The sequence below is a fragment of the Lampris incognitus genome, chromosome 2 (genome assembly GCF_029633865.1).
Source record: "Lampris incognitus isolate fLamInc1 chromosome 2, fLamInc1.hap2, whole genome shotgun sequence".
Classification (NCBI taxonomy): Eukaryota; Metazoa; Chordata; class Actinopteri; order Lampriformes; family Lampridae; genus Lampris; species Lampris incognitus.
The window spans coordinates 16,645,074-16,667,178 of NC_079212.1; the positions used below are offsets into that span (position 1 = coordinate 16,645,074).

General features: G+C 50.0%; 1 protein-coding gene across 1 annotated transcript in view; it reads left to right on the forward strand.

Annotated features, from left to right (window-relative positions):
* Nucleotides 1–22,105, forward strand: part of bmp7b (bone morphogenetic protein 7b) — a 32,387-nt gene that overhangs the window by 7,552 nt on the left and 2,730 nt on the right. The window contains exons 2-6 of the mRNA XM_056273189.1: nucleotides 14,466–14,658; nucleotides 17,720–17,868; nucleotides 19,395–19,598; nucleotides 21,065–21,141; nucleotides 21,524–21,634. Coding sequence (XP_056129164.1) covers nucleotides 14,466–14,658; nucleotides 17,720–17,868; nucleotides 19,395–19,598; nucleotides 21,065–21,141; nucleotides 21,524–21,634 — 734 coding nt within the window. The remainder of the gene's footprint in view (nucleotides 1–14,465; nucleotides 14,659–17,719; nucleotides 17,869–19,394; nucleotides 19,599–21,064; nucleotides 21,142–21,523; nucleotides 21,635–22,105) is intronic.

A 22,105-nucleotide genomic window follows, 5' to 3' on the forward strand; every position in this document is an offset into this window, starting at 1 on the left:
TCTCTCTCTCTCTCTCTCTCTCTCTCTCTCTCTCTCCTCTCTCTCTCTCTCTCTCTCTCTCATCTCTCTCTCTCTCTCTCTCTCTCTCTCTCTCTCTCTCTCTCGTCTTGCTCTGTTTCACTCATTGTCAGTTTGGCTGTCTCTCATTCTTTCCGCTCTCTCTCTCTCTCTCTCTCTCTCTCTCTCTCTCTCTCTCTCTCTCTCTCTCTCTCTCTCTCTCTCTCACACACACACCCACACACAAACACACACGAGTAGCCGCTCAAACACAGAGACCATTAATCCAGAAGCGGTTCTTCTCAGTTCGGTCCAAGCGTGTTGTCAGAGCAGGAGTGTGGGTCCTGTGTGTGTACAGGTTGTCCTCGGCGCGGTTGCTGTTGCTCCTGTCTCCCGCCCATTGATTTATCTGATCACCTCTCAGCGCTCGTGGCCCAAATGCACTGAAAGCGTCTGACGCGCGTTTGGAAGTACACCTGCGGTGTTATACGCGCACCAGAAGCGTTATGAGGCGCGTCAGAATGCCTCGGTGCCTCTGTTCCAGCCTTGTTTCGGTTTTGGACCGTCAAATGAGACGTCCCGGAGACCAAGGCTGTTTGTTCTGCAGCTGCATTACCCCCTTTGGGGAGAGCTAGTATAATAGCAGAATAAAAATGGTAAGGATTTTTTTCCTCAAAAAGACAATATTTTGGGCGTCCGGGTGGCGTGTCGGTCTATTCCGTTGCCTGCCAACACGGGAATCGCCGGATCGAATCCCCGTGTTACCCCCGATTTGGTCGGGCGTCCCTACAGACACAATTGGCCGTGTCTGCGGGTGGGAAGCCGGATGCGGGTATGTGTCCCGATCGCTGCACTAGCACCTCCTCTGGTCGGTCGGTCGGGGTGCCTGTTCGAGGCGGTACTGGGGGGGTAGCGTGATCCTCCCACGCGCCACGTCCCCCTGGCGAAACTCCTCACTGTCAGGTGAAAAGAAGCGGCTGGCGACTCCGCATGTATCGGAGGAGGCATGTGGTAGTCTGCAGCCCTCCTCGGATCAGCAGAGGGGGTGGTGGAGCAGCGACAGAGACCGCTCGAAAGAGTGGGGTAATTGGGCGGGTACAATTGGAGAGAAAAAGGGGAAACCCCCCCCCCCCAAAAAACAATATTTTATTAAAGAAATAAATTAGTATCAATAGCAAAAGAATAAATTGACAAGATACGTCCATATTGAGCTTGTTTTCAGGGGCGCTCTTGTCCAAAAGTGTGACTTTTGGAGGCCGGGCCAAAAATGTCTTGACAGGAACCATGACTCTAATTGCGGCTGACATCATTGCTCGTCCCGTTCCAGAGCCCGAGAAAGAGAGAGTTACGTCAACTCCCTAGACCGTCAATGGGCCAGTTATTTAACAGTAATGGCGGCTCATGGGAGCCCCGGATAGTGCCAAACTGCGCATAGAATATGTGTCACGTTGGAATATAGCTATATCTATATATAAATGTGAAAATCTGAAAATATTGGTTAGTAGTTACCAGAAATCGCGGCTAAGCAGTTCATTTAAATGACCCGCTGAGCTTCGTTTGGCACTATTCGGCGGCTACATGAACCACGTGACCCTCTCGCGTTCTGACCCCTCATTGACGCAACTCTCTTTCTAGGTCTCTGCCCCGGCCGTAACGTTACCTATGCTCGCGATATGTAGCGGGGAAACTGACGTCAGAGCTTCGTCAAACTAGATGACGGCTACCGAAAAAACCCCCAAAACTAACTTAGCCAGCCGACTTGAGGAGCAGTCAAAGCATGGATGAGGAGAAGCTCATCAATGAAGTCCAAAAGCGACCTGTGACTGTGATATATATGAGTTGCTGCTGGCTGTGTGGTGTGGGCATTTCCAATCTGATGCCTGCGGTGCGCCATTGGAGCATCAAATGAGGCGCGTCAAATGAGGCACGTCAATTATCGCTTTCAGTGCGTTTGGGCCTTCACACTGCACACTTCCTGTGGACCCACACACACACACAGACACACACACACACACACACATTTGCAGATAAACACATGCATCTGTGCCTTTGCAAACACATACTCACACACACGCGCGCTCACACACACACACGCTGCAGGAATGTTTCTGGAGTTAATTAATGTCATTGAGAGTATGTTTTATGGCCTGCGCTGGACAGGGAGTGAGCTGAAAGAGAGGAATGTAGCAGTTGGTACAGGTAGCAGGGCTTGTCTGTCTTTACTGTACTTCACGTTCTGATGCATTATATGTTATAGGTCGCTTTGTAAGTAAATACCACAAAGGAGACAAAGATTCTCTGTTTTCTTGAGGGCTTTTTTTTCTTCTCCCCCCATCCCTACAAAGACCACAGCTGCCTAAATCAAAGAATATTACGGTTTTCCATTTACTAACTTCGCTGCGATTCACCTGCTGAACCCCAGAGTGCAGAATGACATCTGGACGTTCATAGCGGAGTCTTCTCATTCTTGGCCAGGCCGCGGCACTTGCTGGGAGAGATGACGAAATGCGCTGCGGGTGGGACTCGACAATGTGGCGAGTTGTCAAAACACCCAGATGTACTGAACAGCAGGCATTCTTGCTCTTTTGAAATGATGGACGAAGCTTGTACGAGGCCAGGAATGCTGGGCTACTATTACTTTTCTAACCATCTCTCTCTCTCTCTCTCTCTCTCTCTCTCTCTCTCTCTCTCTCTCTCTCTCTCTCTCTCTCTCTCTCTCTCTCTCTCTCTCAGCTGCTGAAGTTTACTGACATTCACCCTGGCATTGCATGTATACTCCAGAGATGGGGCGAGATGCAGATTGTGTGTGTGCGTGTGTGGGGGGGGGGGGAGGGGGGAGGAGGCGGAGTGGAAATCAACACCTTTAACCGACTGAGCTGTGAGATTCTTAAAAGTGGAGGAGATAAAAGGAATGAGGATCTCACCACTTCCCTTTCATCTGGGTTACCGTGCCTCGCCTTATCAGCGAGCGGGCGAGGCCTCCTCGCCTCGCACGGCGGCGGGTATCAGGCGGTGGAGCCAGAGGGCTCAGATGTGGGCCAGAACACAGTCAGAGATCCTGGGACCAACAGCTCTGCTGCTGGGAAAAACAAATACAATTGGTACAGGGGCACTGAAAGGGGAATGGAGGAGAGGAGAGGAGAGAGAGAGGAGAGGAGAGAAGAGAAGAGAGGGGGGATGAGGGGAATAGGCAAGGAGAGATTAAGAGGGAGAGTGGAAAAGAGTACGGATGAAGAACGGCGAGAGGAATGAGCGCCCAGTAGTGTGGAAAAAAAAAAGAGTATTTTATGGCGGCGTTTAGGAAGCCGTCGTTCGCTTTATACCCCCGGTCCGTGGTGGGAACACGGTGTGCTGGGGCACGTTCGTGTGAGGACGGTTGAGCGTGTTGCTGTGCAGTAAAACACTATTTTAGAGCCACCTACCCACCCTGCCCAGGCACCCAGCTGCACCGTGTGATGTGTGTGTGAGCCGCTCCGGCACACAGATTGCATTAGCAGAAGCCAATAAGGGCCGGTCCGACTCCTTCCCCCCCGGCCGAGCAGCCAAAGCCGAAGCTCGTAAAAAAAGCCACAACCATACGCAACCGTTGCCGATGATAAGTGATGAAATATTGCATCTTCCGTGGCGCGGGATGTGTATCGACTGTGCAGCTTACCGTTTGTTTAGGCAGGCGCGCAGCTGTCGACCTCGTGTTTCCCGCTCGCATTATTCTGTTTGTTTAAAATGGAACGGGCTGTAATTAAACTAAATAAACAACAAGCTCTTAAAATTAGGGTGCCAAGGTGCCTGTCATGTGTGCATAAGATGCTGGCCTGGGGTGTGTGTGTGGGGGGGTGGGGGGTGGGGAAATTATAAAAATGTTTACTTAGACACCGAGAAAGCTCCTGGTGTGCACACGCATGTGTGCATGTGTGTGTGTGTGTGTGTGTGTGTGCGGGCTGCGCGCACGCCTCCTGGTGCGCACATGTGTGCGCGTGCAATTATGCACATTGTATGCGAATTCTCTTGAGGTCTATAATAAGAGGCGGCTTGGCCGGTGGAGGAGGGTGTGGTTGCTGCGGCCGCAAAATTAAAGAACATAAAAAAGGAGGGGATGAGGGGAAGGGGGAGAGACGGGGGGAAAACTGAATGACTGTGGTTCAAGGTCTGCTTGAGTTGTGTTATCCCCAGCTAAGAGGAAGTGCAGACGGTTCCAGCGCCGCAAGCTGACAGATGCCTCGGTGCTCGGCTCAGGCCTCGCCGCTCTCCTCTCCCAAGTCTCTCAACACGCAGCAAAGCACCACACCGACTACCACGACTTGACGTACCCAAAGGTAGATGCTGCAGAGTAGGTAGGATCGAACGAGGTACCGTATCAGAATCGATGTCGCGGTATACAGAGGTGACACCGAGAAGGCCGCGATGTAAGGCACGTCGGGCTCATCGGTCTTTGTTAGGCTAAGAGTCTCATTGCTTGACAGAAAATGGAAATCTAGCCGTGCTCCCTTTTTCACGACTAAAATGTGGTTGTGCGTCTGACAAATAATATAATTTACACTGATTTAATGACCTCTAGGGCAACTGCATTATTTACCCCACTAACAGTACCCTAATAAATGTTGTTGTAGCGAATTCGGGGGGAGAGGAGGGGCAGCCGGAAACCGCCGCAGCCGGGGCGCGAACCCGGGTCTCCTGCACCGCACACTACGTTAACCAGTCGACTAAAGGCTGCTTTGCGTTGTCGCCCGTGGTGCGGGAGATCGGGGTTCGCGTCCCGGCTGCGGCGGTTCCCGGCTGCCCTCCCCTGAATTCGCTACATAATCTATGCACTATTATCTATGCACTTTATGTGGCAACCCCCCCCCAAAAACAAACAAAACAAAAACAAAACTATCACAGCATTTCTTTTCCATGTCATCCATCCTCTCCTCGCAACACCCCACGTCCACAGAGTGAAGGAAAAAAGGCGACGCTGGATTTGGGTTTCAGCTCCTAAAATGGCTCAATTTGCCCATAATCGCCGGATCTTCATTTGCTGTGGCTTTGGGTTCTTTAGTCCTCGCCGATTTGGCTTTGGACGGCGATTGTCAGGAAGCCCTGTAAAAGGCTGTGGTGAAGGGCTGAGAGCGGCTAACATCGGTCAGACACATTCCTGCGAGTCCCTGGCTGTTACATATTCATTATAAATCTCGGGTCCAAAAAGGATATGCACTTCCATAATGCCCAGCGAAGCATGAGGTGGAACCCAGCACTAAAGTTTATGGGAGCAGAGGGCAGGCGTCTCCGATGGCTGCCGTTAGACGGAGAGAGGTCAAAGCCACCCATAAGCAGTTATGATGCATATTGCGCTGCACAAGTCTGAAAACGCTCGTCTGCTTAAAAGGTACAATCAGTAAAATTCGACTTCATCTCAGCAACAACAAAGAGAAAAAGAAAAGGAAAATACAATCATGTAACAGGAGGGTTGGAAAGAGTTGTCGATCCATACCCGTTTCAAAACAACAGCTTTTCGAAGTGCTGAGATTTCTGTCCTCCTAAACCCGCGTTCCGCGCCAGAATCTTCAGTTTGTCGAACAAACCAGTAGAGGGCGCCTTTTAGAAATCCAATCTCCCATAAAACTACGGGTTCTCGCTCATTCATCTCGCTATGCCGTTCAACATAGTCCGATATGGAGGAGCCAGCTTCGCAACGCGACTTTAAAGAATCCAAAAAACCTCGTTCAGGGAACAAAAATGACGTGGGAAACGCCGCCGCAAAAGCAAAACAAATATAAAGACCGCTTTCGAGAGGGGGCTTAAATTCAAAGGTGTAAAAACCAATGGTGAGTCGGCCATGTTTAGCAGGATTGTCATCAAATATAATGCCATATTTTTTTGGGGGGGGGGGGATTTTACCGCCCCTTTTCTCCCCAATTGTATCCATCTAATTACCCCACTCTTCCGAGCTGTCCCGGGTCGCTGCTCCACCCCCTCTGCCGATCCGGGGAGGGCTGCAGCCTACTACATGCCTCCTCCGATACATGTGGAGTTGCCAGCCGCTTCTTTTCACCTGACAGTGAGGAGTTTCACCAGGGGGGACGTAGCGCGTAGAAGGATCCCGCTATTCCCCCCAGTTCCCCCTCTTCCCCCCAGTTCCCCCTCCCTCCCGAACAGGCGCCCCGACCGACCAGAGGAGGCGCTAGTGCAGCGACCAGGCCACATACCCACATCCGGCTCCCCACCCACAGACGCCCTACCAAGCCGGAGCTAACACGGGGATTCGAACCGGCGATCCCCGTGTTGGTAGGCAACAGAAAAGATCGACACGCTACCCGGGCACCCTGTGATGCCATAACTGATAAATTATTAATATTGTGGTGTCTTTCCAACATCGTTAGCTCCTCAGTTGATATTTCTGGGGGACCTCAGCTAGCCTGTGAGATGTTATATCAGCGTCAGATTTGTCATTTGTGGCCTACCAACGCTCAAGGAGACAGGCAAGGGAGGAGCAGGGGTCGTGACAGACACTCGTAGAGGAGACCAAATTTGCCAACACCGATGCAATTCCTACAGGCGCCGATAGTTGTCACTAGAGAAACAAGTTTACCGATTGCACCTTTAAAAGAAGGAGAGCTCCGGATTTATTTATTTATTAAAAAAAATGAGTTGTGTGTGCAACAAGGTCCCTCCCCCAATGTTTACTGCTTCTCCATGCACACAGAGGCACGCCTGCAGGCGCAAATGCACGTGTGCGCACACACGTGCATGCGTGCGTACCCTCCTCCGGATTAATGATCACTAAAAGTGAGTTAGTTATAGCGCGGAACTGTTGACCCTTTTCCCAGGGAGACTGCGCCGTCAGGCCCGACAGCAGCATGAATACATCATGCAGGCATGATGTCATCAGTAGTGAACAGTGGGCAGGATGTTTCCTAACGTGGTAATCGCTCTACTGTGGGCAGTCGCACGTCACCCGGGAGAACAAGCCCCCTTTCCTCTTTAAAGAATAAACATCTTGAGCAATCTACCCTTCTCTCCCACTCCATCTGCCCCCCCCTCTCTTTAGCTTATGGAAACTCTGACTTGCACTGTTTCCAGTGCCATATTGAAAACCTTGGAGTGTATGTGTATGTGGGAGAGAGAGAGAGAGAGGCAGAAAGAGAGGGAGAGAAAACAGAGGGAGAGAGAGAGAGCAATCATTATGGTGCTTCGGTCAAATCTTTCAGACTCTCTGCAGTGTTATAATCCCCCGTGCGACCCCCACCACCCCGCCCCCGTCCCCCCCCGCCCAGAAGCCCCGGCCCTGGTTTGATTGACCCTGCCCTAAGTCCACCGAGTCCTCGCTCACTTCTGTCTAAGGGGATCGGGGTTTCTAGCTGGAGGGAGTTAATGGGCTCCACAGGGATGTGAAACGAGGTGGAGGGGATGTTGGTGACACCATTATCTCAAGTAACAAAAAAAGGAGGTGGGGGGGGCGATATGTAATTGGTCGGGAGGAGGGAGGTGCACCCCGCCGACCAGCGGAAACGAGTGAGGCAGAGCTGAGGGGTGTGAGGGCGCCGAACAGACACTTGGGCTAATGTGAGCCGTCAGATTTGTCCGCTGCTGCTTCCAGAGCCCGGAGGTGCCGGGGAGGTATCTGAGGTCTGCCGTGCCGGCAGGGGAGTGGGGGGGAAGGAGGGAGAGGGAGGGAGGAAAAGATGAGAAGAGGGTGAGCGGAGAATGAGAGCGGAGGCCAGCGGAAGATGGGAGAATAGAGCGGGGAAAGGAGGAGGGGAGAGGTGGTGGCAGATAGAAAAAGTAGAGCGAAAGAAGGTGAGGAGTGGGGAAAAGAAGTGAGATTGCAGAGGCGAAAGACACCAGCGAGAACGAAACATCAGACATAACCGAATATTTACACGACAGGAGATTCAGAAAATGCCACAGGGGATGTTTGACTGTTCAAACTTAATTAGAAATAAGCAGAAAAAGTGTAGCTGATATTGAAAAAAAAATCAGCATTGCAATATCCTTGTTTGGTTTTTCCTTTGGCAAAGTATTATAACAGTAAGGAGTTTATTCACTATAGACAAGAGTGACATAAATTCACCTGATATATGCAGCTTTTAACTTTCAAACAAAGCTGCATTTGCAAATAATTCACCCCCCCCCCCAAACAAGGCAGTTGTTAAACAAGTCATTCAATCACACTAAGTTGTATAATTTGTCAATGCACTGGAATATTTTTCTCCAAGGGTAGTCATTAAAAAAGTCCACCTTGCTAGATTTTGTTTTCTGTTGAGAAATGAGCCCAACATGACTGACGGGCCCACTTCACATCACACCGCATCCTTTGCAATGTCACTATGCCACGTGCCTGTCGTGCAATGTCGCTTCTGCTATGTCATATTGTTCAGCCCTGATACGAAGGCGACGTGGCGAAAAGAGGGGAATCTCAATTCTGCTGATCTTTCCCCGGGCGAACTCCTGAAGCTGGGTCATTTTTGGGCTTTGGGCGGCCTGCGACCCTCTGTCTGTGTGGTGGGGAACAGCATGATAAGGATGCTAGGCCCCCGCAGGGAACCGCAGGGATAGGAAGATGGCAGCCAACCCGGTATTCATGGTAACCCTCTGGTTGCCAGGTGCACGGTGTGTTTGTGGATGGAGAAGTCATCATCTGTCCCACATCTCTGATGTGGCTCTCAGCTGCATGCATCAGCAGCCCACACAAGTCAAATGATGTGGGTTGATATCCCAAATACCCAGCTGTGTAATATTGTTATAAGCAGTTTGAGTAAAAAGCAGATCAGACATCGAACCAAGTGAATGCCAAAGCATTTGTGCGCACGTGCGTCTCTTATTATGAGTTAGAAAAACCCATCATGATTGTGTAACTGTGCGGTGATTGCTTCACATTCATTATATTGTGATAGTCTCATGTGCTTGTGTGTGTGTGTGTAAGGGACAGCAACAGATCTGTGCTACACTCACTGCTGGCAGAGGGCGTGTTCCCCCATATTTGTGATGTGTGCACAATTGTGACACAGGTGGGGCGATGGCGACTCACTTCCTCCCAGAGGAAGTCATAAATGCACGCTTGGCTTTAACTGCTCCTCTTCGCCACATCTAATGACTGCCATACTGCTGTAATGACCTCAGAGGGCGAACGAGAGGGAGCGAGAGAGAGAGGGAGAGGGAGAGAGAGAGCGGGAGGAAGCGGGAGAAGGAGTGTGAGAAAGTGCGAGCTGCACTGTGTAGGCTTGCTCTAGTTTTCTTTTGGCGTAAAGAGGAGGATGAGATGGATTCAGCGAGGGAGGAGAACTGGGAAAGGGATGGGACCAAATTGGTTACTGTGGGAGTTGTGCAGCAGCATCCAGCTGTTCTCCCGGCCTCGGATAAAGGGCTTTTACAGTAGAGGGGCGTTGGGCAGCTCCAGAGACAGAGGAACAGGTCTGGCTTTATCCCCAGAGGGAGAGTGCACCTGCGGTAGGCCGCGGGAGGAGGGAGAGCTCCCTAATGTAGTGGAGGAGTCAGCAGGGCCCTTATGGCGCGGAGCAGGCAAGGCCGGAGAGGATATTAAGCTCACTCAACAACTCTTCATAATTACGTGAGGAGTAGAGGCAATAATACCAGCCGAGATTACTAGGAACACGTGACCTGTAGTCATTTCCTGCCTGAAAAATGGAGGCGAAGCAGTATCACAGCGCAGGGCAGCAGCCAGCCTATAGGAGGGGCAGGTCTTGTCTTTTTTTTTCTTTTTCTTTTTTCAAAAAATTGGGTGTTTTTATTAAGAACAAAGGATGCCTTATGCCAGCTGGACCAATACACTATATTTTATAATATACCAAAACTGGGGTGTCCAGTTGGCGTGGCGGTCTATTCTGTTACCAAACAACACGGGGATCGGAGGTTCGAATCCCCGTGTTACCTCCGGCTTGGTTGGGCGCCCCTATTGGTCGTGTCTGCGGGTGGGAAGCCGGATGTGGGTATGTGTCCTGGTTGCCCCCTCTGGTTGTTCGGGGAGGGGGAACTGGGGGGATTAGTGTGATCCTCCCTACGTCCCCCTGGCGAAACTCCTCACTGTCAGATGAAAAGAAGCTGCTGGCGACTCTGCATGTATCGGAGGGGGTGGAGCAGCGACCCGGACGGCTCGGAAGAGTGGAGTAATTGCCCGGATACAACTGGGGAGATAAAGGGGATAATAATAATAATAATATACCAAAACTTGTATTTCAGTGGAAGGATGGCCAAATATTGGATATTTCAGGCTTAAAAGCATTATGCGTTAGTGACTACGAGCTAATTTTAATCCTAAACTAACTACTGTGTGATTTCATTGACCACATTTGGACTTTTTTGATCCCTCATTTTTGGGGGTTGGTCAAATAGCCCACCCCCTTGGCTTAACCTACGTTGTGGCATATATATTTTGCTTCAGTTTAAAGCCAGATTTACATCCTTTTTGAATGGATGGTGTTGGAGCAGCCTCCCACACCGTTTGTGTGTGTGTGTGAGAGAGAGAGAGAGAGAGAGAGAGAGAGAGAGAGAGAGAGAGAGGAGAGAGAGAGAGGAAAGTGTTAAAAGGAGTGAGGCGAGCAGCAGGTGTAACGGCAGGAAAGGGTCCTGTAGGATCCTGGTACTCAGAGAAACAGAAGTGTGCGTTGTCAGCTCAGCAAGGTGTGTGACCTTTTAAAGGGTGGCTTGGTGAGGCGTGGGCCTGATGAAAGCCCCCATTGATGCAGCGACCCGGCATGCAGGACTGGCCCAGGTGTGGACGGGTCGGGTAGGGGCAGGAGAGGCGATTTAAAAGAGATGGGGGCAGCAGTTGGGCGGGATCTTTGGGAATCATTGCCGTTTTCGCCATCGTGCATTTCGATTAGGATATGCACCGTGCACGAGGATGTGTTACTCATCGGCTTCATTTGAGAGATTTTGGATACGGCATCGCCGCTGAACATGGCTTTAAAACGGTGTTCGGTTTTTCTTTTTTTTTAAATTTTTTCTCCCCTTTTCCTCCCCAATTGGCCAATCACCATATTTTCCGAGCCGTCCCGGTCGCTGCTCCACACCCTCTGCCGATCCGGGGAGGGCTGCAGACTAAAACATGTGGAGTCGCCAGCCGCTTCTTTTCACCTGACTGTGAGGAGTTTCGCCAGGGGGACGTAGCACGTGGGAGGATCACGCTATTCCCCCCAGTATCCCCTCCCCCCTGAACCGGCGCCTCGACCGACCGACCAGAGGAGGCGCTAGTGCAGCGACCAGGACACATGCTAACATCCGGTTTCCCACCCGCAGACACGGCCAGTTGTGTCTGTAGGGATGCCCGACCAAGCCGGAGGTAACGTGGGGATTCGAACCAGCGATCCCTGTGTTAGTAGGTAACGGATTAGACCGCTACACCACCCAAACGCCCTAAAATGGTGTTTTATGGGTAACACGAGCGTCAGACACGTTTCAACAGGTTCAGTTTAACCCAGTTATCCGGAGACGAATGTTAAATGTTCGGTCCTTTCTTGTGCAAGTTGCAGTAATGAGAACCGCATACTTACCATTAGTAGCACTCATTACCTAACTACCCGGCTCGTGTGACTGAGAGGTCACGGGTAATCATGTACACAGCCTACCCGAGGCAGCAGGGTGGGGCTTGTTGTTGTTGTTGTTGTTGAAAGGACGGATTTAGGGGCTTGTGTTCATTTATCCCTAAGACGCCATTTTGAAGCGATGCCTAGCAGCGGTTCCCTGCCCAAAATCTCCAAAATGAAGTCGGCGAGTAAAATGATATCACAACCGATATGTTTGCCAGCACAGCTATGAACAAAAGATTCAGGTTGTAAAAAAACAAAAACGTAATTGACCTTAAAGTCGTTCAGCAATTTAATCACTCATGTAGGTTAAAGAATGTAATACACGGTGTCGTCCCCTGAGCTCCTGGTCCTGAATTTTCTGTGGGATAAGAACCCCCCCTTCCCTCCCTCCTACCACACACACACACACACACACACACACACACAACCTCAAGTCAACAGTACTATAAGATAACATAAAATATGTGTGCTAATGGGGCAGTGAGGACAATAGGAGTCGAAAGCCAGGCTAGCCAAACCAGAGCAGAGTGCGCTCCCTCATTGGAGAGTAATGAGATCCATTCTTTCTGCGTCCTGCCCTGGCCAATCATCTCACAGTGCTGCCTTTGTACAGTGTCCGTCAGCGTTTAATAGGAACCAAAAAAAAAAGAAAGGAGATGTAGCGGCGAGAGTCTGGGCTTTACATAAGAGGAAGGCCTAACGTGAAGCTGAGGAAGAGGCAGGTGTGCCGTGAAAGAAGTCTAACAACACCGCTCAGCAATGCACGCTTTATCACTGACATCTGCTACACAACAAGGATGTTGTAACCAGAAGGCAGAATATTTACGTATGCATGTGTGTGCGTGTGCGTGCGTGTGTGTGCGTGCATACTTCCACGTGTGATGCCTTGTGAAAGGTTCTGGGCACGGGCTCCGCTCGCCAAAGCTGGTCTGAGATCAGAGAGAGCTCTGCGCTGATAAAGAGCTGCTGAGTGGCGACAGACAGTTGATGGATTGGTGCTGATGAAGCCGGCGGGAGTGGCTGTCCGAGAGGGCTTTCCCCAGGCACCGTGTATCACCTGGCTCCCAACGAGCCGGAGGGTGGCCCAGATAAAACAAAAGGACGCAAAACCTGATCCCGGATGTCATTAGAAAGCCGCGTTAAATGTCACGGGGACTAGATGGTTGATGAACAGCTGTCATGAGTTCTGCAAGCCAACAACTGAGTTGGTATGAGAGGGTTCACATGCAGACACACTTGATGCTGTGCATGTGTGCATGCACTGTGTGTAGCGATGGGAAACAAAAAGCACTGACCCTTCAGGATGGCCTGCTGGGACACAGGAGGACAGAGGTCGAAAGGGAGGGGGCTTTGTGTAGGGGGGGTGGTTGACAGGAGGTTGGGGGGAATGGGTAGGAGAGGGGGAAGGGGTGAGGATGGGAATAGGGCACAGCAAACATGGAGGCCCAGCTCATGAGAACCAGATGAGGGGCAGATGAGATGACTCTCCGGGGTTTGGAGAGGAAGAGAAGGAGAGGAAAGGGGCTCATAAAGCTGTCAGAGTCAGCCTGCGTCTCTTTATCATAGCCCAATGTGGGCTTGATGCATCACTGCCTCCCAGGCCTCGTAGGCTGTAGATTGATGTCTCAATCACAGGTCAACATGTGAATCACACATCCATAGATTTGTTTGATCCGGCGCAGACCCCGCACCCTCTCACAAGATGTCTGCCACTCACTAACATCGCAGATCAAATGGGCTGCATGCAGAGATTATAATGTGTGTCTAGCTCGTAGTCTGGTGGTGTATTGATGCGTCACAGCAGTGCATTTGAGCCAGTCAGCAGGGACGCACCAACTGTCCAGCCACTGAAAAAATTCAGTCCAAAATAAAAAAAAAAGTCCCACAGCGCTTTGGTTTTCTGCTGAATTAGTAAAAATGCAGACCATTTTCACTGGCTCTCTGACGCAGTATGCAGCCGTTTCACGGGTAGCACGTTAAATCACAGTGGTTGATGCAACAACATGCTGTAACTCATGATTTATGTAATCATCATGAAACTTTTATATTTCATGTTGCTTGTTTGCGTTTGTATTTCTATTTAGTTATCCATTCATTCTTGCGTTCGTTCATTTTCCTATTTAGTTGGTAGTAATAACATCTTCTTGAGAGGACCTGACTACCGAATAATAAAAGTTTCTTGTCATCGCCTCATAGTTTCGTGATTGAATTTCACTGTAAAGCATACATGAGGAGCAAAACTGATCTCATTTATGCAATGCAAAAACAAGCAAATAAATGACAAAAAAATGCCGATATTTGGTATTTGGCCTAATATTTCCTGAAATTTGGTTTCGGCCTCAGCAAAGAACTGACGTTTGGCAGAGGTGGAAAACTCCGCTCCAGGAAGTAGAAGTCCTAACCATGTCTTTGCTCCACCCATGGCCCAAACCAGCTGATTTCACTAATTAGTTCTCCTACCTGGCTGAAATGTTGTGCTAATTAGAATCAGCTGGTTCAGTGCATGGGTTGAGCAAATACATGGTTAGTAGTCCTACTTCCTGGAGCGGAGTTTTCCATCTCTACATTTTGGTCCACTTCCACCAGTTAGGCCATATCTTTTTTTTCATTTGATGACGTAGCATCCCTCTACGGAGCCCCTAAGGGGACATGGGCGATTTTTTTTGTGTCCCTAAGGGGCCATGGGCGAATTTTTTTTGTTAACTATCTCGTGCTCACGAGATAAGTATCTCGTGCTCACCAGTTAGTATCTCGTGCGCACGAGATAGTTAAAAAAAAAATTCGCCCATGTCCCCTTAGGGGCTCCGTATCCCTCTATCCTCCATCAGCCATGCAAATATTCTGCACCTCTACAAAACAGCTGCTGGTGTAATCTGGTGCTGGGCCCAGAAAAGTCCCGTATGGTCAGTCTGTGTGCTGATGTGTGACGTGTGTCTCTGTGTCCAGTGGAACATGATAGGGAGTTCTTACCGGTGCGGAGGCATCATCGAGACTTCCGGTTCGACCTCTCGCGGATCCCCGAGGGCGAGGCGGTGACAGCCGCTGAGTTTCGCATCTACAAAGACTTCATCCACGAGCGCTTTGACAACGAGACCTTCCGCATCAGCGTCTACCAGGTGTTGGAGGAGCACTCCGATCGGTGAGTGTTTCGTGTGAGTCTCTAGTTGTGTGTGCTCTTCTTCTTTTTCTGGATTCACCCCTTTTTTCTCCCCTAGTTGTATCCGGCCAATTACCCCACTCTTCCGGTCACTGCTCCACCCCCTCTTGCTGATCCGGCACTTATTGTTTTTTCCCGACCCGCATTCCGGGAACTCTGCCTCTGATTGGCTAGTACTCGTTGCCTCCGTTGATTAGGTTAGTTAAGGTTAGGGTTAGGGTGGGGTTAGGGATAGGGTTAGCCAATCAGAGATAGAGTAGGGGCGGGTCTTCCCGGAATCCAGGTGGGAAAAATAATAACGCATCCGGCACATGCCTCCTCTGATACATATGGGGTCGCCAGCCGCTTCTTTTCACCTGACAGTGAGGAGTTTCGCCAGGGGGCGCAACGCGTGGGAGGATCACGCTATTTCACCCAGTTCCCCCTCCCTCCCGAACAGGCGCCCCGACCGACCAGAGGAGGCGCTAGTGCAGCGACCAGGACACATACCCACATCCGGCTTCCCACCGACAGACACGTTCAATTGTGTCTGTAGGGGTACCCGACCAAGCCGGAGGTAACACGAGGATTCGAACCCTCGATCCCCGTGTTGGTAGGCAACGCCCCTGTGTGTATTATTCTTATGTCCCTGCATGTGGACTTACACGCACGCGAGAAATCCAATAAAAAAAAAATCAGTTTTGAAAATCAGATAAAGGCGTTTCCGTAATCGCAGTGCTACGATAATCGGGGGGGGGGGGTAAAATCGGCACGTTGGTGCGCGTGTAAACGCACCTACTGCGCTATTGTTTTTAGTGTTATTTGGCTTTTATTTCATCTAAGTAGGACATATAATTGTGGTCTGGAAGCTTCTCCAATTAGAGTACAATTTTGCCGGTGTGCCCCACGCGGCTGATCTGAGGCCTCCGGAAGGTGCATGTAATCCACACTGGCAAAAGGGGGCTCTCGCTCCGGACTATCCCGTGTCAGTGCTCTCCGAGACCGGCCCTAAAGGTTTCTGTTGTGCAGAGAAAACAATCCCGTCATTTATTCCCCCACCCGAGGAGGGCCGGGGTACGTGAATGAATCGGAACACTGTGGTGCCCGCTCAGATGGCAGCGCGGAGAGGGGGTGAAAGGTCACGTTACCAGAGGACTTCAGTCCGTCGGAGAAGGCAGAGAAAATGTCCATCTCTCAGTTGTGAAATGGAGCAGGGAGAGAAAACGATTTTACTCCATGCACTTCACACAATTCACAATTGTACCACTGGCTAATTGTGTTTTTAGTTTCCTGTTCGCTCTCTCTCTCTCTCTCTCTCTCTCTCTCTCTCTCTCTCTCTCTCTCTCTCTCTCTCTCTCTCTCTCTCTCTCTCTCTCTCTCTCTCTCTCTCATGTTCTCTTCCTGGCTTTCTGGCTCTCCCACGAAATTCCTGCAGATGATGGACCGTGTGTAGAGTATGAAAAGACCAGTCGTTTATAAAGCCATTATTGTCAATTAAGGAAATGAAGTGCTCCCCAGGGCCTCACCATCTGGAGCCCTCTCTCTCTCTCTCTCTCTCTCTCTCTCTCTCTCTCTCTCTCTCTCTCTCTCTCTCTCTCTCTCTCTCTCTCTCTCTCTCTCTCTCCCTCCCTCCTGTCTACTGCCCTCCCCTCTTTTTCTCATTTCAGTCACACAGCGTCTCACCGCATCGCGCGCCTCCATTCCGTCTTTTTTAACAGCACTTCCAATCTTGTTTTACTTATCTTAACGTCACCACTTGCCCTAGGGCTGAAGGATGCATGTATATTTATTTGCCTTACAATATATTATTATTATTATAATTATTGTAGGGGCAGCAAGGTTGCCCAGTGGTTACCACTGTTGCCTCAAAGCAAGAAGGTCCTGGGTTCGAACCCCAGGCCATCCCAGGTCCTTTCTGTGTGGAGTTTGCATGCTCTCCCCATGTCTGCGTGGGTTTCCCCTGGCTGCTCCGGTTTCCTCCCACCTTCAAAAAAGACATTCATGTTAGGGTTAATACTCCTGTCTGTGCCCCTGAGCAAGGCGGTGGAGAGAAGAACTGGAGTTGGTCCCGGGGTGCAGCAGCTGCCCACTGCTCCTATACAATAGGATGGGCTAAATGCAGAGAAGACATTTCATTGTAGCCTACAATGACAATATGAAGTGTCCCTCTCTCTCTCTTTCTCTTCTCTCTATATACTGTAAGGCTTTGCAAAAGATGCGGTGTAAAGTAAACCGGGTCCATTCGATCATGTTACGCTAAATCTCTTATTGGTTGATATAAAATGAAAACTATTCTCGTGCATCTATCAAATAACATAATTTTGTCTGATTTAATGACTTCTTGGATAACTGCTTTATTTCTCCCTATACTATCCATCCATCCATTATCCAAGCCACTTATCCCATTTGGGGTCGCGGGGATGCTGGAGCCTGGGTATTGGACCCCTGAAGGTTCGGACCCTTTAGTCGACTGCTTAACATAGTTGCCCGTGGTGTGGGAGACTTGGGTTTGCGTCCTGGCTGCCCCCCCCCCCCATGTCGCTACAGATGTTTTGGCCCTGTGATGGTCCGGCGGCCTGTCTAGGGCGTCTCCCCGCCTGCCGCCCAATGACTGCTCCCTATACTAAAATCCCCCAAATCATTGCTAGTGATAAGTTCTTTACAAATGGAGCTTTGAAATTTAAAAGCTGCAAATACCTGTTGAAATTATGTTTTTATATTTTAATCTTGCAGTACATATCCCCCCAAAAAATGATTGTTCAGCCCCAATTTGCCCTAAAGATGACCACTTCCTGCAGTCTCTAAATCTCTGCATTGTCACCTTACCCACTGGACATCTACTGCATGCCTCTGCATCCTCTGACCCTCTTTCTGAGTCTTCTCTCTTTTATTCCTCCTTCAGATGGTGTCTCTATGAAAACAGGTTGTCCATTGACTTTTACTGTATTTCCCTTTTTGTCCGCTGTGTGACTGTAAAGCCCCCTGAAACTGTACCTGTGCTTTAGGGCTATACACATTAACCTGACTCGTATGTGCCCTTGGTCGTTGCACGCCTGTTTTTCAGAGAGTCGGACCTCTTCCTGTTGGACTCGCGAGTGATCTGGGCGGCCGAGGAGGGCTGGCTGGTGTTTGACGTGACAGCCACCAGCAACCACTGGGTCCTGAACCCCGGCAGGAACCTGGGCCTGCAGCTGGCCCTGGAGACCACAAATGGTGAATAGTCCTCACTAACATCATCCACTGATTGTGTTCCCTTGCTTTTAATGAAGACTGGCGGTGAGGTCGGCGGTTTGGCGTATTTTGCGACTTCCAGACGGCTGAAGAATGAAAGAAAGCAGCATTTGGGAACACAGATAAAAAAAACTCCAGCTAACTCCACAGGCACCCTAAGCAGGGACAAGAACCCATTTGGGAGTTATCTCAATCCTCCCTGTAGGAAAGACGTATACGGGATGTGTAGTCGGTTAGTTTTGATTTACAGCCGGAAGAGGATGGCACGAGTTTACTGTAAAGATTACAACCCACGTTGCCTAGGCTGGACAATGTGGAGTTGATTTCCCTTGGATGTATGGACCCATGATTAGGAGGGGTTGCAGTATAACATAGCCGGAGGGAAACCGCTCTTGTGGTCTCTTAGGGATTAAGTCTTTCGAAGCCAAAAAGAACCCGTAGTGCATTCACTGCGGACCACAACAAAGATAAACCAAACGGCGCCCCGCCTCGTTCATCGCTGTTCTCATCATCATCGTCACCGTCATCCGTCATACCCTCAGACCCTCAGCATCATTATCAGGGAAGCATTAAATAAACTGCTTTATCGCTGGGCTGCAATCTACGAGGGTGTTTGTCATCCCAACGAGAGGATGTTAGTCATGGAAAACAACCTTTATCAACAAACAGTGCAGTGTGCGGCAGTATGGGTGCTGGAGACGGCTATCTGCTGCAGACTGGCAGGACGTTACATGTCAGGTGAAAAAACAGACACTGTCTCGCTTTCATGTAAAGGGAGGGAGCCGCGGAGTCTGTGTGTGTGCATGTGTGTGCGTGCGCGTGCATGCATGTGTGTGCATGTGTGTGTGTGCGTGTGTGCGTGCATGTGAATGGGATTTGAGGCTTATGAGCTTGCATGTACAGACAGGCGTGTGGGATGTCCCGTCGCCAGCGGCAACCTGCGCCCGGGGTCTACAACCGCCACACCGTGATCAGACTCACATTCTTCTGTCTGAGAACAAGATACGCACCACTGTTCCGTGCGTGCACAAGCACACAGGAAGACACACTCTCGCACTCGAACACACGTACAGAGAGGCTTGTTCTTTGATGTCGAACACGTTTGTTCTTGACATTTCGGATGTCGAGAGCGAGCGAGCGAGCGAGAGAGAGAGAGAGAGAGAGAGAGAGAGAGAGAGAGAGAGAGAGAGAGAGAGAGAGAGAGAGAGAGAGAGAGAGAGAGAGGATGGGAGAAAGGGAAAGGAATTCACAGAGGGTAAACCTCAGTCAAACTGAATGTGCCATTACAGACCCAAGAGGTGGTTTTGGTTGCATAGCAGCAGGTCACATAAATCCCTGCTCACAGGAAAGGCACACACATACACGTTTATCTGCCCTCCTGAGACATCTTCTTGTCCCCCACAAATGGATAACCCCCCCACCCCCGCCCCCCCCGATATTCTTCTCTCTTGTACAGGTTTAAATGAGGCCCGCATCAACCGTGCTTTGCTCTCTGTCTCTCCCTACAGGAGAGAGCATCAACCCACGAATGGCGGGGCTCATCGGCCGTAGTGGGCCCCAGAATAAACAGCCCTTCATGGTGGCCTTCTTCAAAGCCACCGAGGTGCACCTGCGCAGCATACGCTCAGCGCCAGGGGGCGCCAAATCGCGCAACCCTAACCGCTCCAAGGGGGCCAAGAACCAGGAGGCACTCCGCGTGGCCAACGTTGCAGGTGAAGGCGGAGGGCCCATTGTGTGTGTGTGTGTGTGTGTGTGTGTGTGTGTGTGTGTATGTGTGTGTGTAGTGTGTGTGTCCATGGACATGTGTGGCGTATTCAACAGAGAACTGATGTGAATATATGTGTGTAAGTTGTGTCCCACTCCTGGGTTGATGTGGCTGCTGTTGGCTCTAGGAGGAGAAAAATTGAACACAGATGACCGGGGCCTCTTTATCTGTATTTGAAATTCCTTGCATTTCTACAATAGAAGATTTTATGCATAGGCAAACACACACACACACACACATGCATGCATACACACATGCACGCATGCACACACACACACACACACATGCGCACAAACACACACACACACACGCTTAGAAATAAGCACACTTCTTCCAGTACCAACAATAGAACGGCTTTGGTTTGAACGCGATCAAGGGGTTTGCATAACAAGGCTTGGGTTTTGGAGGTGCGAGAGCGCTGTGTTTATGTGAAGCTCTGAAACATTAGACTGTAATGCCTGAGCTTCAACAATTCCTTCGCCGTCTTTGTTTATTTACACGAGCTTTACAGAGTGGTCGGGGCCAAGATCCCTGCATGGAGGCAAGGCGAAGAAGGCTTTTATGGCAGAACACATCTGCAGTGTGCTGTGGGGCAGGCCGGGCCACAACACATGGTCCAAATGGGCCTGTTTGAAACTTTGGATAGTGGTCTTTTACAGGGCTGATGAGAACCAGTTGCTGGCCAATTGTTCCCAACCTGAACCCTTCTCGGCAGCTAATGTGCTCCGCAGCCCCAGAGGGCACGGGGCACCTGAAGGATAGAGAGCTAGAGGAAGAGAAGGAGAGACTGATGGAGAACACTTTACCCATCCATTCAGTTTCTTTACCTGCTTACTGTTCTGGGGGTCACAGAGGGCCGGAGCCGACCCCACCTTACGTTTGGTGAAAAGCTGGGCGAGCATGGACAAGGGGGATCAGTCCGTCACAGTGCACACTTTACTCAATACTAATAGAGTATGTGTGGTAAAGGAATGAGAGGAAAGGTATGGTGGATCAGAGAGAGCAAGAGAGAGAGAGAGAGACAGACAGACAGAGAGAGAAAGAGTGGTAAGAGATTTAGTTATCATGAAAAATGTGTTCAGGCGAACTTACTTATGTGCACATCTGTTTTAGCCAGCGGGAAGTCAAAGCCCAGAAGAGGCTGACCTCTGTACAGGGTTGGCCATTTATTTAAAACAGTTACCAGCCTTTTGGTGTGTCTGGAAATGATCTCCTTCAGCCATTGTTGAAATGTTAACATTTACTGTGACAAGGCTTTGGTTTTGTCTCTGTTTACGTCTGTTCTGTGTCATCTCCAACCTAATCGAGCTCTTAGCAAGCTCAGTAGGTGCTATTGTTTTGGATAGAATAATAATGCAAGTGCTGTCTCTCTCTCTCTCCCCCTCTCTCTCTCTCCTCCCCCCTCTCTCTCAGAAAACAGCAGTGCTGATCAGAAGCAGGCGTGTAAAAAACATGAGCTCTTTGTCAGTTTCAGAGACCTGGGGTGGCAGGTACAGAGAGCACCTCACACATTCCTCACCCTGCTTGCTTCATCCTCACCATCTCTCTCTCTCTCTCTCTCTCTCTCTCTCTCTCTCTCTCTCTCTCTCTCTCTCTCTGTGTCTACTTTGTTGTGCTGCCCTTTCCAAGTCAATATCTGAGTTACTTGCACAACCGGTGTCTGCTACACATATGCGCCATACACAGCAGTAATTTCATTGGTCCTCATTGCTCTCTCTCTCTCTCTCTCTCTCTCTCTCTCCTCTCTCTCTCTCTCTCTCTCTCCTCTCTCTCTCTCTCTCTCTCTCTCTCTCTCTCTGTCACTCACCACTTTCTTTCCTTGTCTTCTTCCTTGCTTTCTTCACTTCTTCCCAACTCCCGTCCCACTCTTAGGACTGGATCATCGCTCCGGAGGGTTATGCAGCGTACTATTGTGAGGGAGAGTGCGCCTTCCCGCTGAACTCGTACATGAACGCCACAAACCACGCCATAGTCCAAACACTTGTGAGTGTCCACACCAATACAGTGGCCAGAGTCATGCTGCATCATAATCATCCTCCAATGCCAACAAAAAGTAGAATAGAATAGAATAGAATAGAATAAAATGAAATATAATATATGATATAATATATAATAAGAATATGATATAAAATATAATGATATAATGTAATATGAGAGGGAGGACAGTGGAATGGTGAGGATACAAGGAGTAGAGGTGATGAAGGCGTATGAGTTTAAATACTTGGGGTCAGCTGTCCAAAGTAACGGGGAGTGCAGAAGTGGAGTGATTTGCGACAGAAGGGTACCAGCAAGAGTTAAAGGGAAGGTTTACAAGATGGTTGTGAGACCAGCTATGTTATATGGTTTGGAGACGGTGGCACTGATGAAAAGACAGGAGGCGGAGCTGGAGGTGGCAGAGTTGAAGATGCTAAGATTTTCATTGGGAGTGGTGAAGAAGGACAGGATTAGGAACGA